This window comes from Daphnia carinata, chromosome 2 (genome assembly GCF_022539665.2).
Source record: "Daphnia carinata strain CSIRO-1 chromosome 2, CSIRO_AGI_Dcar_HiC_V3, whole genome shotgun sequence".
Classification (NCBI taxonomy): domain Eukaryota; kingdom Metazoa; phylum Arthropoda; class Branchiopoda; order Diplostraca; family Daphniidae; genus Daphnia; species Daphnia carinata.
Window position 1 is genome coordinate 4,905,471 of NC_081332.1, and position 22,558 is coordinate 4,928,028.

A 22,558-nucleotide genomic window follows, 5' to 3' on the forward strand; every position below is an offset into this window, starting at 1 on the left:
TTCATCCAGTAGCCCTGGTAGGAAGGTTCGAATGTGAAATTGATCCCATTGTGTTGGAAGAAGCACTTGAGTGAAATCCGTTTGCCACTAGATGGCGAATGCATGCTAAATTTGCAAAAAATCTGAAAAGTATTGAATCTTGCCAATAGATGGCGTTTGCAACATTTAACAAAAAACCCGCAATAGATTATTACCAGTAGATGACGTTGCAGAGAAAAATTTAATACAACAAATTAAAGTCAACATTTGAACTGATTAATCGATACACAAAAAACAAGAACGAAGCGATATGTTTATTAAATGAGAATTTTATGACAAAATACAGCAAAAACTGTAGGTCAGGGTTGCACAACCACATGAGGTTTTGTCGGCATTCGTCTGCTAGTGAGATATTCTCCCGCCGAGTAGCTTACGTGCACGTCGTGGTTGTGTGTGAGAGCGGAATAAAGTGTTACGTGTAAAAACAAGTGATATCCGACCCCAAAGGTTCATGCAATATTAAGAAGAAGTGATATGGAAAAATACCTTCATGATTCGTAAAATCTGTGAATTCTCTTTGTCGCTAAACGATGTACAAAATCCGGATTGGGCCGTCACCACGATGCCGGCAGACCTGGTGAATGTCAGACCAAGTGTTCTATCACAAGATGGTCTCCTAGTCACAACGGCGGGAAACTCGGTAAGTCTTTCTTTCGCGTATTTTTATTTCTTTTAAATTATCGTAAGTAAGCAAGGGTAGCTGTTTTATCGTTATCGATTTTTTTTACGACTTCTTGTTGACTGTTTCCTCGAATCACCGCATGGGACGAGATTGATTGGCATCTCATATGTCTATGTCTGCCTTGTACTTTTCTTTTGGGATTGTGCAATATGAGAACCCAAAAAGATACTTTTTATTTTTGAATTTCCCAATATTGAAAATGAATATTTTATCTCCTTCCAATTGAATTAGAAGTGTGGGAAGAGAGACGAAGTCCTTACGCCATCTGGCCATAGATAATTGAACATTTTTCAAACTCCGGCATCAAAGAAACCAAAGATGAAATTTCCCGATTACTTTAGTTTAATATCTTTGCCCGCTAATTTTTCATCCTGCTACACCCGGCATCTCGATTAAGGCTTAAAAAAAGACGAAACAAATGAGAAAAAAAATTACGGCATGTGATTTTATTTTCCATTTTCGGGGTTTTGAAATTGGTCGTGGTGAAGGACATGGAGAGGTTAGTTGGGGCGTTGGAAAGCATGGGTACTGACAGGAAAGAGTAAGTGAGTATAGCTCCGGGACATTTTTCTGTTCAGGTTAGCAAAAGCGAATACCCCAACGACAAATGTAACTTGGGTACACATTTCATTTTTATTTTGCGAATCTCAAACTTTCTTTTAATAAATGGTAATGACTAAATCCATCGCCATTTTAAATTTAAAGATGGCGCATGATTATGGCTTCACAGTTCACGCCCTTATCTCATGGGAAACTTTATTTTTAGAAGAAAAAAAAATTTTATGCGTTGGCTTACAGCGTTTAATCCTCAGCATTTTAGAGCAATTCGAAAATTCTTTTTATTACCCAACAGAATTTAATTTAATGTAGCGACATTGGACACCAGTCGCGTCCTAAGATTGCAGTCTTTTGTTCTTTTGTTTGGTGGCATTTGCTTTCTCGTATCGTGCTGCCACCTAGCGCCGCTTGGTTGAGCCATTCACCTTTCCCGTTTGCCCTTGAAAAGACCTTTTTACTACGAAACTGCGCCACAACCTCCCAAATGGGAAACAAAATAAAAAAAAGGCGTCTTTTTTCCCTTGAAAACCACACGATGCATTCACATAATGTGCGATCGCATTTTTAGTTGTGTTTTTTTTGTTGCGTTGCTGTTGTTTTTCCTCTACCTAATCCACACCTTCCTTCCTGCTTTTCGTTGCTATCCGTACAACGACAACGATTCTCAGAGGTCGTTCGTCGGTTTCAGGTGCAAATAATATTTCCGGGGGGGTTGTTTTACTTCGTCATCAAGGGGGGGAATAATATTTGTGCTTTTCTCTGAAGGTGAAAATTTACCTTCAAATAACATTGGGGGCCCTTTCTCACGGCCACGATATTCTTCTCACTTCTTTCGTATTCTGACTAAATTCATTACGCGAAAACCCTGGGGAAAAGCGATGTTAAACAGGGAAATAAATTCATCCGTTCTACTTTTTTGTTGTGATCTCCGTCATTGACACGTGGATAGCAATTTTACAAAAAAAAACTAACGACGAGTGCGAACCAAAGCCCTACGAGATTTTTGCTCACGAGTTCACGCTTAACACTATACGGAAGCGTCAAGTAAAAAAAAAAAAATACCAAACTTTCTCGATTCAACAAAAAAAAAAGAGCTTAAAGCGTAAGAAATAAAGCGTTTGGCTTCTCACAAAATAATGAGCTTTATCATGTTGTTCTTACGTACCCGAGAATGACGTCACACTGTTGTTCTCTTGCTTTGGATACAGCGCGTATTGTCGAATCGGTCACATCCTTCCCACAGAACCACTTATGTTGCCTCCATTATTTGTGTGTTTTGCCTTTTAAAAAAAAAAATCCCAGTCGCCTGGACTTTGCTCATTCGATCAAAAAGCCATGAAATGAAGTAAATAACATACAAGTGATAACGGGATGATATGGCGCATTTTGACTAACGCAGACTACTATTAAACTTAAATGCGTAGTAGAAAATTCAATCTTTCCAAAAAAAATCGCAGTTTAAACGAGATTTTTGTTGTTGTTGAAAGAACGTGTGCGACAGGTACATTGTGCGTGAATCTTCTTTTTGAACGAGTTTCCTAGTATTTTGTTTTCTGGATGTTTTGTTTTTCTCATTTAGCTCAACACACTTGTTCAGCGTGCGTCAAGACGTTCATTGTTATTGTATCAGTAGACAACGTGTATTTGTCTTCCTTTTGTTTTCCTGGATCTTTAAATCTGGTTTAAAGGGTGGGGTGATTCGGAGGAGAAATCCAGGTAGCAACACAATCATCTTAAAATAATTCCCTCAATCCAATGTAGGTGACTGAAACTATTATTTTTTCTTTTCTTTTAATCCAAAGGCTATCAACTACCTGTGGTCTCTAGGGTCAGGGCTAAAAAAGATCCAGGTCGAACCTCCACCTGAAAATTTGTTTTAAAGGAGATTTCTTTTTTTTTTCTTCTTTCTGGGCGAAACTCCAAAAAAAAGAGAAGAGACAGGATGACCATTGTGTGTTCCATGCCTGCAGTGATATTTTCTATGGAAAATAACTTTGAATATGAATTTTGAAAAAAAAAAAGAGGGGCTCCTTTTTTGTTTAAATTGTATGGGGGAGAACAGCTGTGTATGTATACGGTTTCCCTTCCCCTTCTGTGGAGGGGGGCGATCAGCTGTTTTGAAACAGCTACAGGCGGTTTTTTGAGTCTCCTTTGTTTTCGTCCTCTACGGCTTGTCCTCTAACCACTCTCTTCTTTCAGCCAAATTCGGTCCCTTGCCATATCGGGACCCTAGCAGCACCGGTTCCCCCAAAACGTTCTTTGTGTGTTGTTTGGATTTTTTTTTCCCTATCAGCTGATTCTTTCCACTTCCATCCCCCCAACTGGATTGTATACAGTTTTCCAAAATGTTATGTACAATTTGATGCTTGTGCAATCATTTCTTTTCTAAAATTCATTTAAGAAAACAAAACAAAAAAGGATTACGAAAAAGAAAGAGAACTTGAAACCAAACTTTCTCTCCCAAAGTCTTCAAAATGTTAAAACTGTGATCAGAGTTTTCGCTGTTGTTCTTCGAATTCGACAACCAACACGAAACCAAATACTGATCGTCTTCGACAACAACTCACGAATATAGTGTTCGGAAGGTGTTAGTTACTAAACGTTTAGAACGAAACAAAAGGGAATAACAAGTTTCAGGTAGCGGCCATCTTGTTTCCCCTGCGATCCAATCAAAATGGATCGTTTCCTCGCACTTGTCAATTGATCGAAGATGCTTGTTTTCTCGTCTCATTTGTGAACTTTCTCGTCGTTTCCTCTTTTCTTAATGATGAATTAACAACGCTGAAAAGAAAATCCCTTTTTTTTCTAGATCCAATTTCCCTCTTTAATTTTTGCCAGTCACAATTTACGGCTGTGTACTTTTTTTCACAACTTTCGTTTTCGTCACCACAGAGCACCGTTTTTATTGCAATATTTTCTTGCGGTTAAATTGACCGGTTAAAGCATTTTCGCACGACGGAATCAAATTGTTTTTTCATTTTTTTTTTCAACGGGTGAAGCACTCGACATCTGCTTATTTTCTTGTCGAGGGTGGTGGGGGATGGTAGATTTTTATCCAGCACACAAAGAATATGGTGAATGTTTTTGGCCGTCAGAGGGCCCTTTAAAACGCTTCACAGCTGTTTTTTACTCGCCTTTGTCTCTGTGTCACCTTCTTTTTCCCGATTCGAATGTAGGGTGCGGATTATATAGACGTTTTTGTGTGTTTATCACACAGAGAACAAGTTATCGGATATGGAAACTCGCAATGACCCGAAAACCAGATATACCAGTTGAGAGAAATTTCCGATGCCACATCAAAAAACACATTTTTTTGTTTGTTTTGCTCGGCAAAACAGTTTTTGTTTCAATGATATTTGATCGACCGAAAGTAGGTTTTGATGGTATACTCATCTTGTTTTCCACTTAAAAAAAAAATAAGGGAGGCAGATTAGATTACTTTTACATGGTAGTTGCAGTTCTAAAGACATTAGAAAGAAAGGAAACTGGAAACCGGTAGAGCTAAAAATTTGTAATGACTTTCGCCTTTTTTTTTTTCGGACGAAAAACAAAAACAAAAAAAAATCTAACGTTCACGAATTTTTTTTTTTGTGGGAAAAAACGTGTGTGCGTTTTCCGTAGTGGTTGATTATTCATTCACCACAACGCTGGACGACTCGTAATTTTCTTGTTCTGGGCACCACAGACGCGAGTCATCGGAACTGACGTCAGCGCCGTGCGACGTCGTCGTCACGGCGTTTTAGGTGTGTGCGCGCGCACTTTTTGTTGTACGTCCGTTAGATATTGTTATCAATCAACTTGGGGGAATAGGCCACTCCCCTCATCGGATGCTGAATGCAAAAATAAGCAACTCCAGGCTCCGCGTCCTCTGTACTGATGAGGTCCTCTCACCAATTTTGGGTATCAAAATGGCGTTTTTTTTAAAGCGCGTAGTAGAGATACTGCTTAGAGATTCTCAGCTGGTCCGAGGACAAATGAAGGTGACTGTTTTACATCTTTCTCGTGTTTTGCCTCAAACTTTTTTTTTTTTCTTCGTAGCAGGAGAGAGACCCAAAAATAAAATGTTTTGGGAACTACGGCGACGAAGCGAAAGAGAAGAAAAACGAAAAGATGATGATGATAATAATAATCATTCTTCTTTCTTTCTTTTTTTTTTTGTACGCTCTCCCTGGGTTCTTTCCTCCGCTGCCAAATGCGGTCCTCCTTTATCCTATGGCGTGTGTTTTTGTTTTGGTCTGATACTTGCTACGGCCTCCTCTATTGGTTGAAAAACGAAGCGAGGTCCGACGGGCGGAGCTTGTGACGTCACAGGCGTGGGCTGGGGGGCGCCGAACAAAGAACTCAACTGCGCAGGTTTCCCCCATCCCTCTTCCCCTCCCCTTCCTCTGGCTCGTTCTGATATATACTGCAGAGTGCAGGGCTTGAAAGCGTCTCAGTTGCCGACGAACTTCCATCTCGCCGTCGTCGTACGAAAAGTTCTCTTCACGTAACTTGTTCGTACTAACGCGCACACACATACAAAGGATTTTCTCATCCTAGTTTTTCTTGTTCCTCAACTTCGGGTCGGAATCACACAAAAAAGAAACGTTTTTTTCTTTCGTGGATTTGCGCATTTTGTTTGTTTGTTCTCTCGTCGAACGTACGGTTTCGCAGCAGTTTTACTTCGTTGAGAAACGGTAATTTTTCTTTTTTCCTTTGTTGGTTCGTCCCCTCGACAGCAGCCATTTTGAGTCTGTTTCGTCTTGGAAAAAGGGACGAACTACGGAAATTAATAATTCGCTTGAAAACTCATTTTCTTTTTATTGAACACAATTTTTGATTCGATACCATTTCTTTTCTTTTTTTTTTCTCCTCGTTTCTCGTGCACGTTCGAAACTGCGCAGCGAGAGAACCAAGGCAGCTTTCTCTCGCACGCCGCCATCTTGTCGAGCTCAGCCGCCATCTTGATCACGTCTACCAACCCCATTGTTGAGTATCTCGTCCCCCCAACATATTTTCCACTCTTTTCGATTGTACCGCTTCCATCTCTCTCGTTTGGATGCCCAACATCTCGACCAAGACGAAGAAGCAAAGTATCCCATTTTCGCAAATTTGCTGACATCTTCAATTCGAAAAAAAGAAAAAGAGAATGCGCGTCGAAGTGACATCAGCAGCCAATTTTCTCGTGAGACTTCTTCGTTTCAACAAAGAATCGGCCGTCGTGTCGGACCAACAGCTGGAGGTCTTCCGAGCTGCCCTCATCGAAACTCTGCGGATACGCTACCAGGAGCACTGGTTTCCCGAGAAGCCATGCAAAGGTAGCGGCTATCGGTGCATCCGCATCAACGGCAAAATGGACCCCGTCCTAGCCCAGGCTGGCGGTCTGGTGGGTTTGCCTGGTCAGTTCCTGCACACTCTCTTCCCCTCTGAATTGACGATGTGGATCGATCCGCGTGAAGTGTCGTACCGCATCGGAGAGAACGGTTCCATCTGCGTTCTCTACGACGAACGGGAAGTGGAGGAAACGATGAGGCAGGAGAGGAATAGCAGCAACAACAAACAGGGCTCATCGGCTTCATCGACTCCCAATTCTTCGAATTCACCGTCACCATCGCTGGGTGGGTCGTCCGACTCATCTTCGTCCATGGATTTGAGTAGTGGCGATCCATCGGCCGGATGCCGAGAATCTGTTCGATCAGAAATGGAATTTATGATGGATGCCCGCAATATCCTGGCCTTTGAGCATTTGGCTTCCTACGTTTCTAGTTAAGCTGGCCCGGATTTGTTACACCCCCAATCATCCATTCGCCGACAACCGACCTTTCGAAAAAATGGGATTCGTCCCATCCATCCACATCAAACCCAGCTGAAAAGAATTCTTTCGGACCTTGCTGCTGTTCTTTATAATAATTTTTTGTTTCATTATACATGCGAGATTTGATTCTACACAATCGGGGGGAAAGAAAAAGAAGACCGGAAAAAAGGGGGACAGACAATTACAGAAAAGGAAGACAAGCCACCCAATGTTGCATGACAATTTTTTTTTGATTTTGTTTTCCGTTTTTACACCCGCATCAAGTTTTCCTTCCTTTTTACCATCACATGGAAAAAAAGAGAAGATTTTTTTATCAACAAAACGGGGAGGGAAATGAGTTTTCCCACCACCTGCTACTGTGCCGCTCGCGAAAGAGGATGGAGGAGCGGAGTGTGTTAAACCCGTACTGTGATCTCAACAAAGCCATTGCCAACCGTGCACCCCCCCACCACGACCCGATTTGGAAGAGATGAGCTGAAACAAAACAAGACAATTGAAGAGTCCCAAAAATTTTTGAACTACTGAATCCTCCTCGTCACACAACAAAAACGTCGATATATTATATACTCTTTATGTATATCTCTCTCTAGAAGCGTCTCCCAATTTTTTTAAATAGAAAACAAACAAACCCTCCCCCATCTTATGTATGTAAATGCGTGTGTATAATCTTATGTCATAATTGTCTAACCCACCACCCTCCACACCAAATTCCCCCTCCCTTCCCTTTTTAAAGCGAAAAACTAATTTTTTGCCGTAATCCGTCAGTTGTTTTTTGAAAGTCGATAAAACACAAGTCTCCCAATCCAACGTTGAAAATAGTTTTTTTTTTAAATTAAAAGAAAGCTCTCAGCTGAATTATCGTATTTATAGTCCCACTTTTTTTTTTACGTATTGGTGTTGCAAGATGGACAGATGGCAGCTTTACAATCACTCACTTAATTTCGGGGGTCCATCCTACCCAACCATCCTTTTTTTTTTTTAAATAATGTACACAAAAAATAAAGATTTCAATCCATTGATGAAAAAATTCAAATTTCCGGGGACCAAAAAGTGAAAAACAAATTTTTTTGAAAAAAAGAAAGACATGCAAGTGATGAAGACCCCCTACAATTTCATTCCAACCTGACCTGCCTACCCCTTCGACAGCTACTCCGGCCTTTCAAATTTTTTATAAACTGACGAGTACAAATTTAAAGAAGAAAAATTGATTTTTTTAGAAAAGAAACAAACAAACAAAAAAAAATGTTTTTTTTTTTGCTTGAAACGTTTTTTACTTGAAATGGCCGGATTGCCTTGGCGAGGTGGTGGAAGGTCCGGCTTCGGGATATTTATCTCAGGATATCGCTGGATTGACTTAACCTCCCTTTATACCCTCCCATTTCTCATCTTCTTATTCGAGCCTCCAACCCGCCCCCTCGCAATCTTGAAATTATGTGATCCCGATGATATTCAGTGAGTGCAATATCTTCCTTCGTCCCATCATCTTTCTCCTCAAATTTTGGCGACAATTGTAAAGCTGCGCTTTTATCAAGCCCCTCACTTTTTTCGTGTACTTACGGAGAGGATCGTACAAAATCCCGTTCAACCCCCCCCTCGTCTTTTGAAAGGAAAGCGAATTTTTCTTCCGAAGACGGATGCGATAATTGAGCTCAGATTTTTATTTGAAAAGAGACAAATTTATAGAAATATTTTTAACGCCCGTAAAAAAAAAAACAACCTACACCCCTCCCAAAAATCACAATCCGGTTTTGATTTTATGTGTGAAAAATGTCCGCTGGCTGATGTAATTCCCCCACCCTCCTTTTTTCCCCCTCTATTTTAGAGCGTGAGTGCGTGAGTGTGTGTGTATAGATAATTATGGCGGGGGGTCTGTTTGTTTTCCTGGGGATACGAAGCAAGAGAAAGAAAAAGCCTAAAAAGATGTTTCAATATTTTTGGCACGTTTCGTGTGCGAAAACCACCAAAAGGATAGGACGGGACTACAAGAAAATTTCAATTTGGGTCTCGCTACGGGTCTGAAAAAAAAGAAAGAAAGGGAATTCGGTTTTTCTTCCATCTCTCTTCGAATGTAAAAAAAAAAATTTTTTTTTTGCGTGATTATCTATGGGTGCGTGATGTTTGCGAGCTACTTTGAATTGATTGGTTGGAAAAAAAAGAGAGAAACAAAAAATATGTCCCAACGCCATTTATTTTTTGCCTTGCCGTTTCGTGTACAAAAGAAAAGCGACAATTCTCCCGCAATGGCTTTCATGGGAAATTTTGTTTTTTTCGATTTAGAGATTTAAAAAAACATTATTTGATTGAAGTACGCCAAAACCCAGTCAGTTTGAAGCAAAGGAAAAAAGAATTTCCTTTTTTTTTTTTTAATTCAGCAACGGGGAAAGAAAAACGAAGAAAAGCTAATTTTCTTTATGTGCCCTCCATCTCTCTCCAGTGCGCCATTTCTCCTCCTCGCCCCACCCTAATCGTGAACCTTTTAACTTTCTTCGAATTTTTTTTTTGTTGTGGAAAAAATTAAGTTCGGCCTGTGATGTTTTTAATTCTCTCCCCGCGAACGCCTCCTCCCCCCCCCACTTCCCCTCACACAAACAAAAAAAAAGATGAAATGGGAAAAAAACTATCTCGTATGTGATTGAGACAAAAATCGGTATTGAAACTCTCCTCGTCTCTCGGCACTTGATTTTGTTTGATCGACAAGTCTCTTTTTTTTTCTATCTCTCTTTTTAATTTTTCTTCTATTTTAATTTTTCACTTTTGATGTAGTGTTATTTCCTATTTTTTAAAAAAAGAATTAGAATATCCTCCGCCGTTTGGTTTGCGTGCAATTTTGAGAGAAGACGGGAATAGAAGAAGAGAAAAATTGTGATTCGATTCGTGTCAATTTTTGAAGAGTTTTTTTTTTTTTTTTTTTTTCGTTTTTCTTTCGAAATTGTCTACACACGAACTCTCTCACGGTGTGTGGTGCATGCTTTTATTTTTTCGTTTCACTTCTTTTGAATATGATTATTCGTATACATTTTTAATTACTATTTGGCAGTCTCCCCCCCCCTCCCAATTTCTCTTTTCACTTTCTTCAAGTCTTTTTTTTTTTTTTTAAATATAATTCAGTGTCCATGTAAACTACTTCGAAACGAAGGAGACAAAAAGAAATGAGAACCCAAACGAATGGGAAACTATGAATTTTGAGGTCTTTCATTTTGTTTTTTTGTCTTCTCTCTCTGCAACAAATATGTGCGCTCTTACGTGTATGTGTGTGTACAGAGGTATTTTTGTTCGCCGTCAAGAAAGGAAAAAACAAAAAAATGTACACCCTTTTTATTATAATGGAAGCAAAAAAAAAAGAGACTTGTTTTTGTATAGTAATAATAAAAACCTTCATCGCATCGCAAAAAGAAATGACAATTCTCTCGCTATTTATTTCTTATCAATTATCGGTTCGACAATAAAACAAAAAGTTTATGAAGTTGGGGGTTCAAACTGAAAACGAAGACACATTTCGTTAAAAAAACTGACCTTGTTCCCGAAATGAATTCGGTTCTGCGCGCATGCGCCGTTTTTTTTAGTGTGTGTTGTCGTCCAAGTCGGGCCCTGACCCGCTTCATCGTGAATTTTATGTTCCTTTTTTTTTATTATTAGAGAATGAGATTTTTGTGTATGTGTGAGTTGGCGCTTGTTGCTGGGGGGACACACTTTCGAATTCGTGAGTTCGGCGTCCGATCGTTCACCGAAAAGGAGAAAGAACGAAAAGGCATTTTTTAAGTAATGAACTGACAACGGCCCTGTTCTTATTAATTTTTTACTCAGTTGGATATTTTCTTTTTTTGCTTTTCAATGGGTCGTTACCTTTAAGGAGCTCGCGATCGGTGCATCGCAGCGTGTAATAATAATACACCAACCTAATGAAACGGGTTCTCATTTTTTTTTTTTTTATTGACATCGAAAAGAAACGGGCCCCATTTCTATTTGAATCGTGTCAAATGAAATTGAAGTAAAAATAAAGTTGTGCCATCTAGTGAGCGGTTCGAATCTAATCAGGGGGGAGAGTTTTGCCCTCACGAAGATGCTGATGTTAAGTATTTCTTTTTTTTCTAAAAAAAAAAAAAAAAGACGAAGAGAAATGGAGACTCAGCTTTTCTCTTGTGAACAGAGGTGAAAGATGATAACAAACAGAAGAAAAAGAGAAAGACGTGCGGTAGAGGCCGAGAGTGCAATGCACGTTAAGTAGGTGAAGAACCCAAGAGAGAGAGAGACTGTTGTGTGTGCAATGTTTGCTACGGACAACGCCCCTGTTGTAAAGTGACTTTTGGTCGACACTCGACTCGCAATAAAGTTCGAAACCCGCATATTATTGGCTTTTTTTTTTTTACACAATGAGATATTAAAGCATTTTTTTTTTGTGTTTCTAATTCGTTTGTAATCAGAGAGGCCGGCGAGACACACGGGGGCACAATAAGTGGCCCACATGCAACCGTGTTGTTAAAGCTTCTCGTTTAAACTACAACGAGTTTCTTGACATCATTGTAGTCGGATCGATTGGTGACTCATTTTTCCTTCCTTTTGACGAATGGCACGTACAAAGTGAATGTAGTCGATGATAATATACCAAGAGGTTTTTTAAAAAATGTTTTCCGGTGAAAGTCGACGATTTTTTGTATTAAAAGAAAAATCCCTAATTTATTTCCTTTTTTCAATGAATAAATTTCAGCCGCTCTCTCTTTATTTGTTACCATTCTTTTTGTATATTTTTTCTTTCTGGTTATTGAATTTCAATTCTCCTTTCTTATCTTTGTGTCTGACAATTTTTTTTTCTGTTCTTTTTTTTTCTCTTGTGTCTAGCAACAGCAGACGAGTGTGACGGCGATTGGGGCAACTGTCTTCGTTGAAGCGACGACTAACGACACCGGCAACCAAACAACCCGTTCGTGCCACTGTCCCCAATGGACATTGCGACGTCCGCGTCACTGGGTCTACCGTGGAGAGGGCAATGCTTCCAGTAAATATAGAATTATTTTTAAAACATACATTTTCAATTGTAAATGAAAAGACATTTCAACAAATGATTTTTTTGTCGTGATAGAAATAGCAGAAAATGTGGGATCCTCTTTTCTTATTGCCAAATCCCAAACATACATAGTTGTTAAGCTTCTTAAATCTTAAGTTCTTAATCGGCTTACCACATTAATGTTCTTTTTATTTCCGTCTTCACAAAAAATGAATTATCCCCGTCCACTCCAGTCGTATTGGCTTTACCTCAGGTACAGTTTTATTCTACTCATTAACATTGTCCGCACGTTAGTTACTAAGAACAAATGACGACCATGTTTTAAATCTCAAGTGACCTTATAAATCTTTTATTTGTTCTTTTCTGGTCGGGGGCGATTTTAGGAAAAGAAGATTGTCAAGCTGGCCAAAATCGATAACAAACTAAGGCGAATGGATTCTGACAATCAGTTTGTTGCCGAAGAGGTCAATGGGGGCATCCGAACCATCGCCGAAACGGTTAGATTAAAAGTAGCTTTAAAGTTGATTTGTTCTCATTATTGTCATGGTTTGAGTTTGGCCATTGTTTTGTTGTTGTTTTTCTTCCCTTTTTTTTTTTTTAGTTGGAACGGCTCATCTTTAGTCAAAAGATATTGGGTTCGTTGCTAGGCGCCGGATTAGTCCGTCCGTGTCATGTTTTTCACGTAGATTTAGACGAGATTGAAGAGGTGGATCACCTCATTGATGTCTTCCGTCCAGGTTGATTTGAATTCATTTCTTCCTTACCCCACCACTTTCTAAAATTCAAATGTCTCTAACTGCGTGTCTTTGAAAGCTCATCGTAAACACAAACGATTAGCGCCAGTGTGCCACGTGATTGTTTGCCCGGATTGCACACTTTTACCTCGTCCGCCTCTTCTCACGCAATCAGCAGAACAGTCCGTTACGGTTTCACCGGCGAGTCCTTGCAAGACAACAGCACAACAGCGGAGAGCCGGTCTTTTGCGTTGAACTGAAACCGAAGCAAGGGTTCCTTAGCCAGGGTCATCAACATTGCCCTTTTTGCCTCAACCAATTCCTCAAGGTATATTAGTTCTTTTCTTCTGCCTTGGCACTAGATACCGTTTTCTCTGCCGCACCAAATACGGTACTTTTTTTTTTTCTTTTTTGGGTTATGACTTTGGTCGTCTTGTGTCGTGCTGACGCCATCAAGCCACACAAGAGGCCAACACATACACATAGTTGAATAATAACAATGGCAGAGAGAACGTTGCCATTGTTTTGTTTTACTTCTTATGTTTGGGGATTTCTCTCGATTGTAAAAATTTTATTTTTTAATTTGCGATGCTGATCGTATTTTTAGCGAAAACACGGGAAGATTCAATTGCTGAGCCAGTATTGCCCACTTGATTTATTTTCTGGGTAAATTATTTATTTTATTGTATACATTTGTGCTGTCCGTTTTTATGATTGTGTTTCGGTACATTTTGATTGGCAGATCCCGTATGAGAATGCTTAAGGCTATTATAGCTCTTACCCGAACGCCCCAAAATAACCTGCGGATTTTTCAGGTAAAAACAAAACAAAACAAGAAAAACATCTTTTTTCGTTTTTACAATTCTGGTGAAATGGAGTAATTTATTCCGTTACTATCAGGATGGGAATCTAGTGTTTGCCGAAGAGTGCCAAACCAACCTACTGCCCGTTTTGCAGCAGTGGTTCCAATTGGACGATGCAAACGATCGAACACTGTCAGTCCCCCCCTTTTTTTCATTATCATTTCTTCTAAAAAATAACAAAAGAATAACGATTTCCAATTTTCCTAATGAAGGCTTTTGAAACATTTTTGCACTTTGGTGATGGATGCGTTGACGATGGAAATCTGTGATGACGTAGACCCAAGTCTTGATCAAACCATTGATGATTTTAAAGAGGCAAAAGAATCGCAAGAAGATTGGAATCGTTTGATCAAAGAAGAAAGAATCGATCACTTTTTACCGTGTTTGCCACCGCAGGCGAGAATTGAACAAAATGGGCCGGCAATAGCAACAAGTTTACCGTCACGGTCCGTCCTTTGCCGATTGCTACGAGTCCAATCGCTGGGCGACGTGAACTTTGGACGGCTTTACGACGCCTACGACACTCTTGCATGCCGTTTCCGTGACGGCTCCGTGCCCTACGACACGATGCGCTGGACGCATCCGCACACGGGCACGGTCGACTGGCTCCTCAGCCAAGAGAAAACCACCAACAAGACGATGGACGATGTCCGTCTTGTTCAACGCTACCGTATCTCGTCAACAACTCGTGATTGTTCCATCATGATCGCCTTTCAGGCCAACGATTCAGTCAAGTAATGACCTCGTCTCGCACGAAACACGCACGCATGCGCACAAATTAAAGCTTAAAGATGTTGAATCGTGCCCCATTGATAATGTGTTTTTTTTCAATTTGCATACAGAGATGCAACGGAGTCTTCATTTGCTAGTTCGGAACATTTGCCAGTGTTGCGTGACCTTTCAGGTCATCGGTACAAATGTCACGCATCGGTCGTCGACTTGGATCCGAAACCAGTGACTTGCGTGGAGAAACACCGCCGGCGAAATCAAGCCATGAATGAGGCCTTTTGGCTCAGCAACAGCGGCTCTTCCCTCTCCCCTACGAATCGATTAGCGCCGAAAGTTTAAAACGTGTTCCTTTCCAAAATAATTAATTAATCAACTCTTCGTATTGTTTGAAACACACACACACCTACCTAGTCAACTAGTCGGCCATTTTTCTCTTCCCCTATTTGCCATGGGTGTTCTTTTTCGTGACTTGTAGCTCGTGACAGTGATTCCAAATTTAAGCGTCAGCAGTTCCCGAAGGCCTTTAAACTCTCTTTCCTAAAAAGAAAAACGAGACGTTTCGTCTTCTCGTTTTTCACATCCTCTTTGATTAGGCATCCCGATCAATTTCAACATTGAATTATTAAGCGATTTTTGCGTGTTTCCTTTCACGGGCAGTTACCTACCGTTTATTGTATTTTTTTTTTTGTTCCAATTGTGAGTTCTCAACACATTTTTTTTTTGTTACTTTTGAATTTTGTTGGTGAATGTTTGCGGTTCATTGTCCCTACCTTTTTTTCCCTTGTATCAAACATTTAAGAGGGAAAAAAATTATCCAAAAAAAAGGCCCAATTGGTGCTTGTTTCTATGCCCGAAAGGATCCTTTGAGAGTTTTTCTTTTCTATAGGCAATGCTACCAAAAGTTCCGACAGATGGCCGCTACTAAACGAAAACGGGAGCTGCCGTGAGCTGTGAACGGTTCTTTTTTGTTTCTTGTAGTTCTTTAAAAAAAAAATGTTATTTGATCTTTTTATTGTATATTCATTCGTCCGTTTCCAGGTAAATAAAAAAAGGAACCCTGCGTCATCAGTAAGAGACAACAGGAGAAGGCAAAGTTATCTTTGGAATTGGCCCATGACCATGGCCGGCTCCCCGAGTCTCTACAACACAATCCCGGTGAAGGGTGAGTTGGTCTATTATTAACAACGCATACAATACAAGTCCTTCGTGACTTTTAAAGACTATTTGTAGCACTAGGCGGATGTGACGGAAGAAAAAATACCGGATGAATTGGAAGGCCGGATCTGAGAATTTTGTTGGACAAAGACGACGGCGGATGCAAGGAGAATTTCCATTGATTGAATCGATTCTTTTGCGCATTCTGCCAGATCCACCCAACGGTTATTGACTGACGCACTGGCGAAATTGTCTGCCCAGCGAGTGACGTTCCGTTTCATTCGCCGCACTGTCGGCGCATGGTTGACAATGACTTGGCCTCCACAACTCACGGCTATGGGAAAGAGCAAGGAAAGTTGGACAGCCCTTACGAATAGGCACATGTAACTGTCCAGCCGGGCATGAGTGGAGCGCTGTCGAGACCGTAACGACCAAGACGACAATGTACTTGAAGCACTACTATTTCTTTCGTTGTAATGAGCCGTCATGCGTTGGCTACCCAATGCGATCTGGCTCATCATTCGACGCCAGGTGGCGGATAGCGGACAACGGTTTGTCTTGATGACAACATCGTTTATTTCCCGGCTATTCTCCTCTTCAAGGCGATTTATTAATAGGTGATTAACCGAAGTGGACCAGTTATGGAGCCAGTCGCTAATCAGCGGGAGGCATTGGCCTGGCCAGGCAGACAAGTCGACGGCAGGCTGGTCGACGTCGACGATAGCTAAAGAAAGCCAATGTTCGATAGCTTGGATAGTTTGGATCAGTTCGCCGTGAAATAAAGCGGCTGGGGTGTAATCCGGTGAATAGTGAGGAACGCAAGAGACTTTCTCATCATCGGCTCGCCATAGGATTGCCGTCGATAATGCGAGCAAGTGTCTGGACAATTGGACGTTGATATCCCACAATTGACACTCGCCATGACTGAACCGATCGCGAACTCTTGGCCCTTCAGTTTGGACGAAAATATCAAGCAAGGCAAGAAACAGTCCGTTGCCCAAAAAGTCGGCCATACGGGGTTTGTTTGAATCATCTCCGTTGCCGCATTCCAGGATGACGTCGAGTGTTGTGTAGTGGACGACGGATTCAGCAGTCAGGGCTCGCGAAGGGCAGTCGTTCGTGGCGCAGTAAATCAATCGGAGCGTATGCTCTATTTCGGGCATGATCAGCGCGCAGCAGCGACCGTAACGGCCTCTCTGATGATGTATAATGGCTCGGTGCCAAATGGCCTTGCGGCTGCTGGGTAATCCTCTCGTCGTTGAAACCGCCTCTACCAACATCTCTTCTTCCATAAACTCTGACCATTTCGGCCACTTGCGTCCCTGCTGATGCTGCTTAAAAGTGGCCCAGCGTCTCGGGATGATTTCATTGACGCTTACTATCGATCGGCAGCCGTCCAAATGTCGACCTATAGAAGCGCAAACAAATAACAAGACGGAAGCATAGCCATGGGTGTCCCAGTCGAGAAAACTGACGAAGCCATGCCAGATCAGGTTCCTCAGATTGAGAGACAGTGGATTGCCAAGCAACAGCTGTAAAAGGACTACCTATTATTTCAAAGAACCAGTAGGAAGAAAGTGTATGTTATTTTTTAAAAAATTCAGATTATGACCTTGAGATAATTCTGCTATTTACTTGCGATATGCCCAGTATCACGTGCAACTCTCGTGAGGCCAACAGATCCCGGAACAAAGATGGGACCTTTTTGTTTCGATCTCCATGTAAAAACAACTAAAAGAAAAAAGAATTCGTGTCATAATTTGAGTTATTTCAGCTATTAAGTTGTAAATGACGCAATCTACATTGCCAAGAGCTCTCTCAAGTGCAGCAGTTATGAGCAGGAGGCATTCGTGGGAGTTGAGAGCTACTTCATCTTCCCTGCTTAGCAGATCAAAACATAGGTAAATTATCTGGGGTTGATGCATCCAAGCACACAGCTTCATAAGACCTTTTAATTCCTCTTGTGGCATAACCTTCATTTTCATTCTAACATTTTCAAGATAGGGTGCAACATCATCAATGGTTTGGCTGTACCATTCTGCATTACGCTCAGTTGGGTGAAGCAAGTTCTCATCTGATGGAATGAAACCTAAATTGTATTCAGCAAAAAAAATTTATAAAGCTATTCAAATACCAGCGTGACGTAAGAGAGATGAAACATTTGAAATATCCAGTAGATCGTCTGTGGCAAATTTTAGACTGGCGTCACTACTTGCCGTTCCTACGAAGCCTTTTTTTAGTACAAGGTCTTGGACGCTGCGTGATAAATATGTGGGTGTATTCTCCACAATTTTATACCATCTTCCAACGATTTCTTTCATTTTATGATATTATTCAATAGATAAAATATCAAATCAATTTGAACTGCACAATTTTTTTAAAACGGATGAAGCAGACGACTATTAAGTTGCAGACGTCTAGATCTGTTCTTCCATCAGCATCATTTGGCGTAGACTTGCATTGCATAGATGCAACAATTTGTACCATCTTTGTTTCGCCTAGTTGAATAAATTACTAGGTACAGTTATCTATTAGTAGTTCTATTGTGTGCTCGTCAGAGTTCGAACTTGTTATCTGGTTAATCAAAGTTATGGCTTATCAACTTTATCGTAACACAACTTTGGGCAACACGTTGCAGGAAACTTTGGACGAGCTCATCCAGGTAGTAGAAAGCTCTAGTAACTATGTTGTGTTCACAAATAACTGCAAAATATCTTGAATGAAAAATTTTTTTTTTTTGGTATTGTTTCAGTTTGGCCAAATTACTCCTCAACTAGCCCTCAAAGTTTTGGTGCACTTTGATCGCACCATGAACAATTCTTTGGCTCTGAAAGTAAAAAACAGGCTTACATTCAAGGTGCAGTTTATAAATTCACTATATCCTTACTGTTTTTTTTTTAAATGAGCATTCATTTTAGGCAGGTAAACTAAATACCTATAGGTTTTGTGACAATGTGTGGACATTCCTTCTAAGTGATGTTGAATTCCGAGATGTCTCCGAACTTTGCAAAGGGGAAACTGTCAAAATTGTAGCATGTGATGGAAAAGGTATAGAACTATTTATAACATTAATTGGCATATTAAGATTAATCTTGTATCCTCCTTTTCCAGCTGTTCCTCCAACTAAAGACGATTAAAGTTGGCTAAACATCATTTCATTTCAATGTTTATGTATTTGGTGGCCGAGGCAGAGAGAATAAAGCTAAGATTTTTTAGTTAACCTATTGGTTCTGGAGTAACTAATTTTCCAAGTAAGTATTAAGGAATTCTAGATTAATATCTTTGATTAAATTGATAACCGAATGAGGAACTTAGTGATAGAAAAGATTGTTACGCTGTAACTTGTTCACCCACACACTTTTTTCTATATCTTTGTAGCTTGCGTGCAGAAATCCCTGCGTTTTCCTTTTGCTTTTTTCTTGTAAATTCCAGCGATTTGCGTACCTCAGCTCCAAAACCGGGTTAAAAGTCCGCATAGAACCTCGAGGACAGGAAGATTCCCTGAGTTTCTTTTGACTCTTTTTGTTTGGTATTCGTTGACTTAAGTTACAAGCCGTTATTTTAATGGATCTTATGTTGAAGGTACGTCGTTGTTAAACTTTCTGAAAGAATTCCAGTGGAAAATTGGACAACTGAAACTTGTTCAAGTAAAGGCAATTTTATAATTTGTACAAACAAAACATCTTCATCAGATAATCGGTTGGACAATATTCTACATCATAACTGTAAAATCATCAATTCTGAGCGCCTTACAGCAAGCCAAATCACGTTTAGCCCTCAAACAGGTTAGATAAAAGAGATTTTGCACATGACGTAAAGTATGAGTGGAGACCTGGGATCGGAACACGTTTCGGGCAAGTGTTATTGAAATGATAAGCTGCGCTATCATTTGAAAAGGCATCTGGTTGGTTAAATCAAGCCTTATCAAACGCGACAAAGTCAGTTAGACTGAATCTCGGTTGAGCCATATAGTCTGGAAAGAATCGAGCTAGCGCATCAAAAACACTGGATCTCAGCCTATAGGAGCTGTTGACAGTTGATTCAGCATTGTCGACTTTTCCGCTCAACAATTCGTCTTCTTCCTGTTGTTCCTCCGTGCGGAATAGAAGATTGGTCAGTCGATGGAACTCTACCATTTGCTCATCGCTTGTACGATCCACGACAGCTGAGAGATTGTTTTGTAGATAAAACATAGCTCTTATAGGATCGGCTTCAGCCAACTCGCGAAACTGGCATTTGCGGATCAAAAACTGACAACGAGTCAACAACTGGCTCTGACTTGGACGGCACAGGCGGAGAGACCAGAAATCGTCCAGGCGCATCTTGGGATCATTCGACCGCCCAGGATTCCCCCCAAACAGGTAATGTGCCTGAAAAATAGCCAAAGAATAATTTAAGTACCCCACATCGCTTAAAACCTTTGCTACCATTTCAACAGACCTTTTTGACGTGATCATACACGAGCTGGTGAGCGAATCTCGGGCAAGGCTCCTCGCCAGGCATTTTGTTATTGCTGTCTGCCTCCTTGTCACGGGAACTATCATTCCGATAGACACAAGTCCTACACATTCAAAGTTCTAAAGGAATTCGACGTAATTTAAAGGTGAGTTATAGACCATTTGTTGTCTACGATGTTGTAAACCCAGAACGAGTTTTTGACGTTGTCGTCACGCTTGTCCTTGTCTTTACTGAGACCAGAGAGGATGTAGATTTCGTTCAGCTCATGATCGATGGTGGCACGTTGAGTAAAACCAGCAGCTGGGATTTGTGCTGGGTCACGACGTCTTGTCCCGTCAGTCACAGTCGTCACTTCACCCGTATCCACGTTATAAGTAAAGAAGTCGTTCAAATACTCTTTACCTATTCCAAGAAAAAGGGCAACAAACGTCAGACAACATACAGGCGAATTAAATAATTTTGGAAATACTTCGCTGGCCTGCAAAGATGAATAGCTTGCGTTCGCTCGGATGAAAAAGCATTGAATGTCCGATCCTAGAACGCATTTCAATGGGACCCAATCCTGGCGAACCAGAAGGGTCGTCTCGTAATAAGCGCCACGTACTGGTAGGTATGTGATACGCATAGAGGCCGGAAAACTGCGGTTCAGACAGGAAAGCTCCGGCCACTCCGCTACTGGCCACGGCCAAACCCCGCTCCTCCGGATAGCCAGGCGCAGGACTAAGTATCCTGCCACCGAAGACGTAAATCGTTCTCTTCTCGGGGTCTAAACACATCTGGTGGTCGAAGATGAGTTTGGGACCGCCGACGGCAGCGGTGTCCTCACAAATAAGGTGCCATTTTCTTTGTTCAATATCGTACATGTAAAAATCACTCTTGAGATTGTTGCTATGTCGATGCTGACTGTCGAGGTAGCGACCCAAACAAAATAGTTGACGATGATCCTGATCTAAACACATTTTGTGGCACGATCGGGCGCTAGGGCCACCTTCTTCCTCAGTGTTACTGCTCAGCAGCGTCCAAGTATTATTCGGAACGGAATAGGACCACAAGTCGTTAAGATCCTGGACACCGTCCCAGCCACCAAATAAATAAACGGTCTCTGTGTTCGTCTGTTCAAAATCCAAGAAACCCGATTAACATACGCCGAAGACATACTTCCTCTTCACTTACATCGATACACATCTGATGACCACCTCTCATACCAGGACGGTGGCAAGGATCTTCGTCAATACACGGAAGAATTCTGGACCATTCTGGTACATAATCCTGAGAATGGATGTACGGTCCGAACAGACCATTATCCACTGCCCGTTGAAGCAGCTGTTCGGTTGCTTCGTAATCGCCCTTAACAACCATAGCCTAAGAAAAACAGCAATTTTATAGGGGTCGGTAAAAAAAACTTTACTTGTTGACGCATACATACCCAGTGTAGTTCACTAAGCAAAGGATCTTCAAGTTGCACTTTGGTTCTTTTTTGCAGACATTCAAACGCCTCGAGGCACTGATTTTGTCTCAAATGTTTTAAGCACAGTCGGATTGCCTCCCTCTCTCGATAGGCATTGTACCATTGAATGCACGGTTTCACTGCATCCCAGTCTTGAGTACCCACTAATTCAATATACCAAATGGAAAAATTGAAACTGGGCCCCCATGACTGGACAGGGACTATTTTAATGAACCGACAGGGAAACATTTTCCCTTCAACTAGGTGCTTTAGGGAAAATGTCTCTGGTTGATTATCATTCTTCAGGCCACTGCAAAATTCAAATTATACTGTGTTAAATCACAATTTTTAACAGCTACTAGTAAACATTGATCAATTATATTATACCTGTTTAATAGCTCAACTAAATTCTCTGGGTGGAGTCCCCCATATATGCAGAATTTTTTCAGATTGCAAACATGGGTTTTTTCATATTTACCAAAGGTGATACTTTCGATTAAGGATGCTCTCTCTAACTTTAACAGTATAAACTACAAAACAAGGCTACAATATGATTTTGTTCTACCAATCTTTGCAAGAATCAATACCTGAGGAGGTATGTTTGAATCAGAAGACCACCTAGATGCTTGATCTGCAGGGAAATCTTTCATAATATTCCTAATAAAAGATAAATCCCTGATTAACCATTTCGATTACCGCATTTTAATATGCGCAGATACCAAACTGTCGATAAGCCTCAAGGTCTTCTGGAAAAAAAACTTATGGCAACTGAGTAACTTTAGTCTACTTACTCAGGGAAGTACGTAGCAGAAAAACTGGAACAGCTATCCACAGAATAATTGAGTTTCTTCATTTCAAGACCAGCTTCAGCCATTGTCAGCAAATTATTTTGATGTTTGAAATTGTAGATGAATGAAATGCCGAATAGTGCGAGATTCGTTTATCCACAACACATAAGCTCTAAAGAGATAACTACGGGCATCTTGGCCGTATAAAACAGAAAACATTTCTGAAAACAATCGACGATCGCATGGGCCGCAGGAGCAGGCAGGAGACTACTTCTTGATTTCTCCAGTGCAGCGAGAATGGGGCTCGCT

General features: G+C 40.8%; 5 protein-coding genes across 6 annotated transcripts; 3 read left to right on the forward strand and 2 right to left on the reverse strand.

The window, feature by feature from the left end:
• The first annotated feature begins 372 nt into the window (after window positions 1-372).
• Window positions 373-15,253, forward strand: LOC130686807 (inositol-pentakisphosphate 2-kinase-like). The gene is given in 12 exon segments (XM_057509970.2): window positions 373-679; window positions 11,910-12,066; window positions 12,309-12,328; window positions 12,459-12,572; window positions 12,677-12,812; window positions 12,889-13,045; window positions 13,047-13,137; window positions 13,417-13,475; window positions 13,552-13,624; window positions 13,710-13,804; window positions 13,885-14,406; window positions 14,515-15,253. Coding segments are annotated over 12 exon segments (1,800 nt in total). The 5' UTR covers window positions 373-529; the 3' UTR covers window positions 14,741-15,253.
• On the forward strand, window positions 5,692-10,469 carry LOC130686819 (protein BTG2-like). The gene is made up of 2 exons (XM_057509985.2): window positions 5,692-5,955; window positions 6,163-10,469. The coding sequence occupies exon 2, from the start codon at window positions 6,408-6,410 to the stop codon at window positions 7,026-7,028; it is 621 nt and encodes a 206-aa protein (XP_057365968.1). The 5' UTR covers window positions 5,692-5,955; window positions 6,163-6,407; the 3' UTR covers window positions 7,029-10,469.
• Window positions 15,254-15,557: 304 nt separating the features above from the next.
• Window positions 15,558-17,946, reverse strand: LOC130686804 (endoplasmic reticulum membrane-associated RNA degradation protein-like). Its single transcript, XM_057509964.2, has 4 exons — window positions 17,691-17,946; window positions 17,359-17,630; window positions 17,192-17,287; window positions 15,558-17,103 (listed from the first exon to the last, which is right to left on the reverse strand). The coding sequence occupies exons 1-4, from the start codon at window positions 17,875-17,877 to the stop codon at window positions 15,634-15,636; spliced, it is 2,025 nt and encodes a 674-aa protein (XP_057365947.1). The 5' UTR covers window positions 17,878-17,946; the 3' UTR covers window positions 15,558-15,633.
• Window positions 17,947-17,989: 43 nt separating this feature from the next.
• On the forward strand, window positions 17,990-18,776 carry LOC130686822 (transcription initiation factor IIA subunit 2-like). The gene is made up of 4 exons (XM_057509988.2): window positions 17,990-18,218; window positions 18,309-18,413; window positions 18,475-18,604; window positions 18,668-18,776. Exons 1-4 carry the CDS (start codon window positions 18,147-18,149, stop codon window positions 18,691-18,693), a joined length of 333 nt encoding a protein of 110 aa, XP_057365971.1. The 5' UTR covers window positions 17,990-18,146; the 3' UTR covers window positions 18,694-18,776.
• A 404-nt stretch (window positions 18,777-19,180) lies between these two features.
• LOC130686824 (muskelin-like) lies at window positions 19,181-22,458 on the reverse strand. 2 transcript variants are annotated; one of them, XM_059497677.1, is made up of 9 exons: window positions 22,253-22,458; window positions 22,049-22,118; window positions 21,849-21,991; window positions 21,441-21,771; window positions 21,188-21,376; window positions 20,484-21,126; window positions 20,173-20,416; window positions 19,997-20,117; window positions 19,181-19,926 (listed from the first exon to the last, which is right to left on the reverse strand). In XM_059497677.1, the coding sequence occupies exons 1-9, from the start codon at window positions 22,333-22,335 to the stop codon at window positions 19,471-19,473; spliced, it is 2,280 nt and encodes a 759-aa protein (XP_059353660.1). In that variant the 5' UTR covers window positions 22,336-22,458; the 3' UTR covers window positions 19,181-19,470. The 2 variants fall into 2 exon arrangements, with proteins under 2 accessions (XP_059353660.1, XP_059353661.1); XM_059497678.1 differs by having other exon boundaries at window positions 22,181-22,293.
• Window positions 22,459-22,558: the final 100 nt, after the last annotated feature.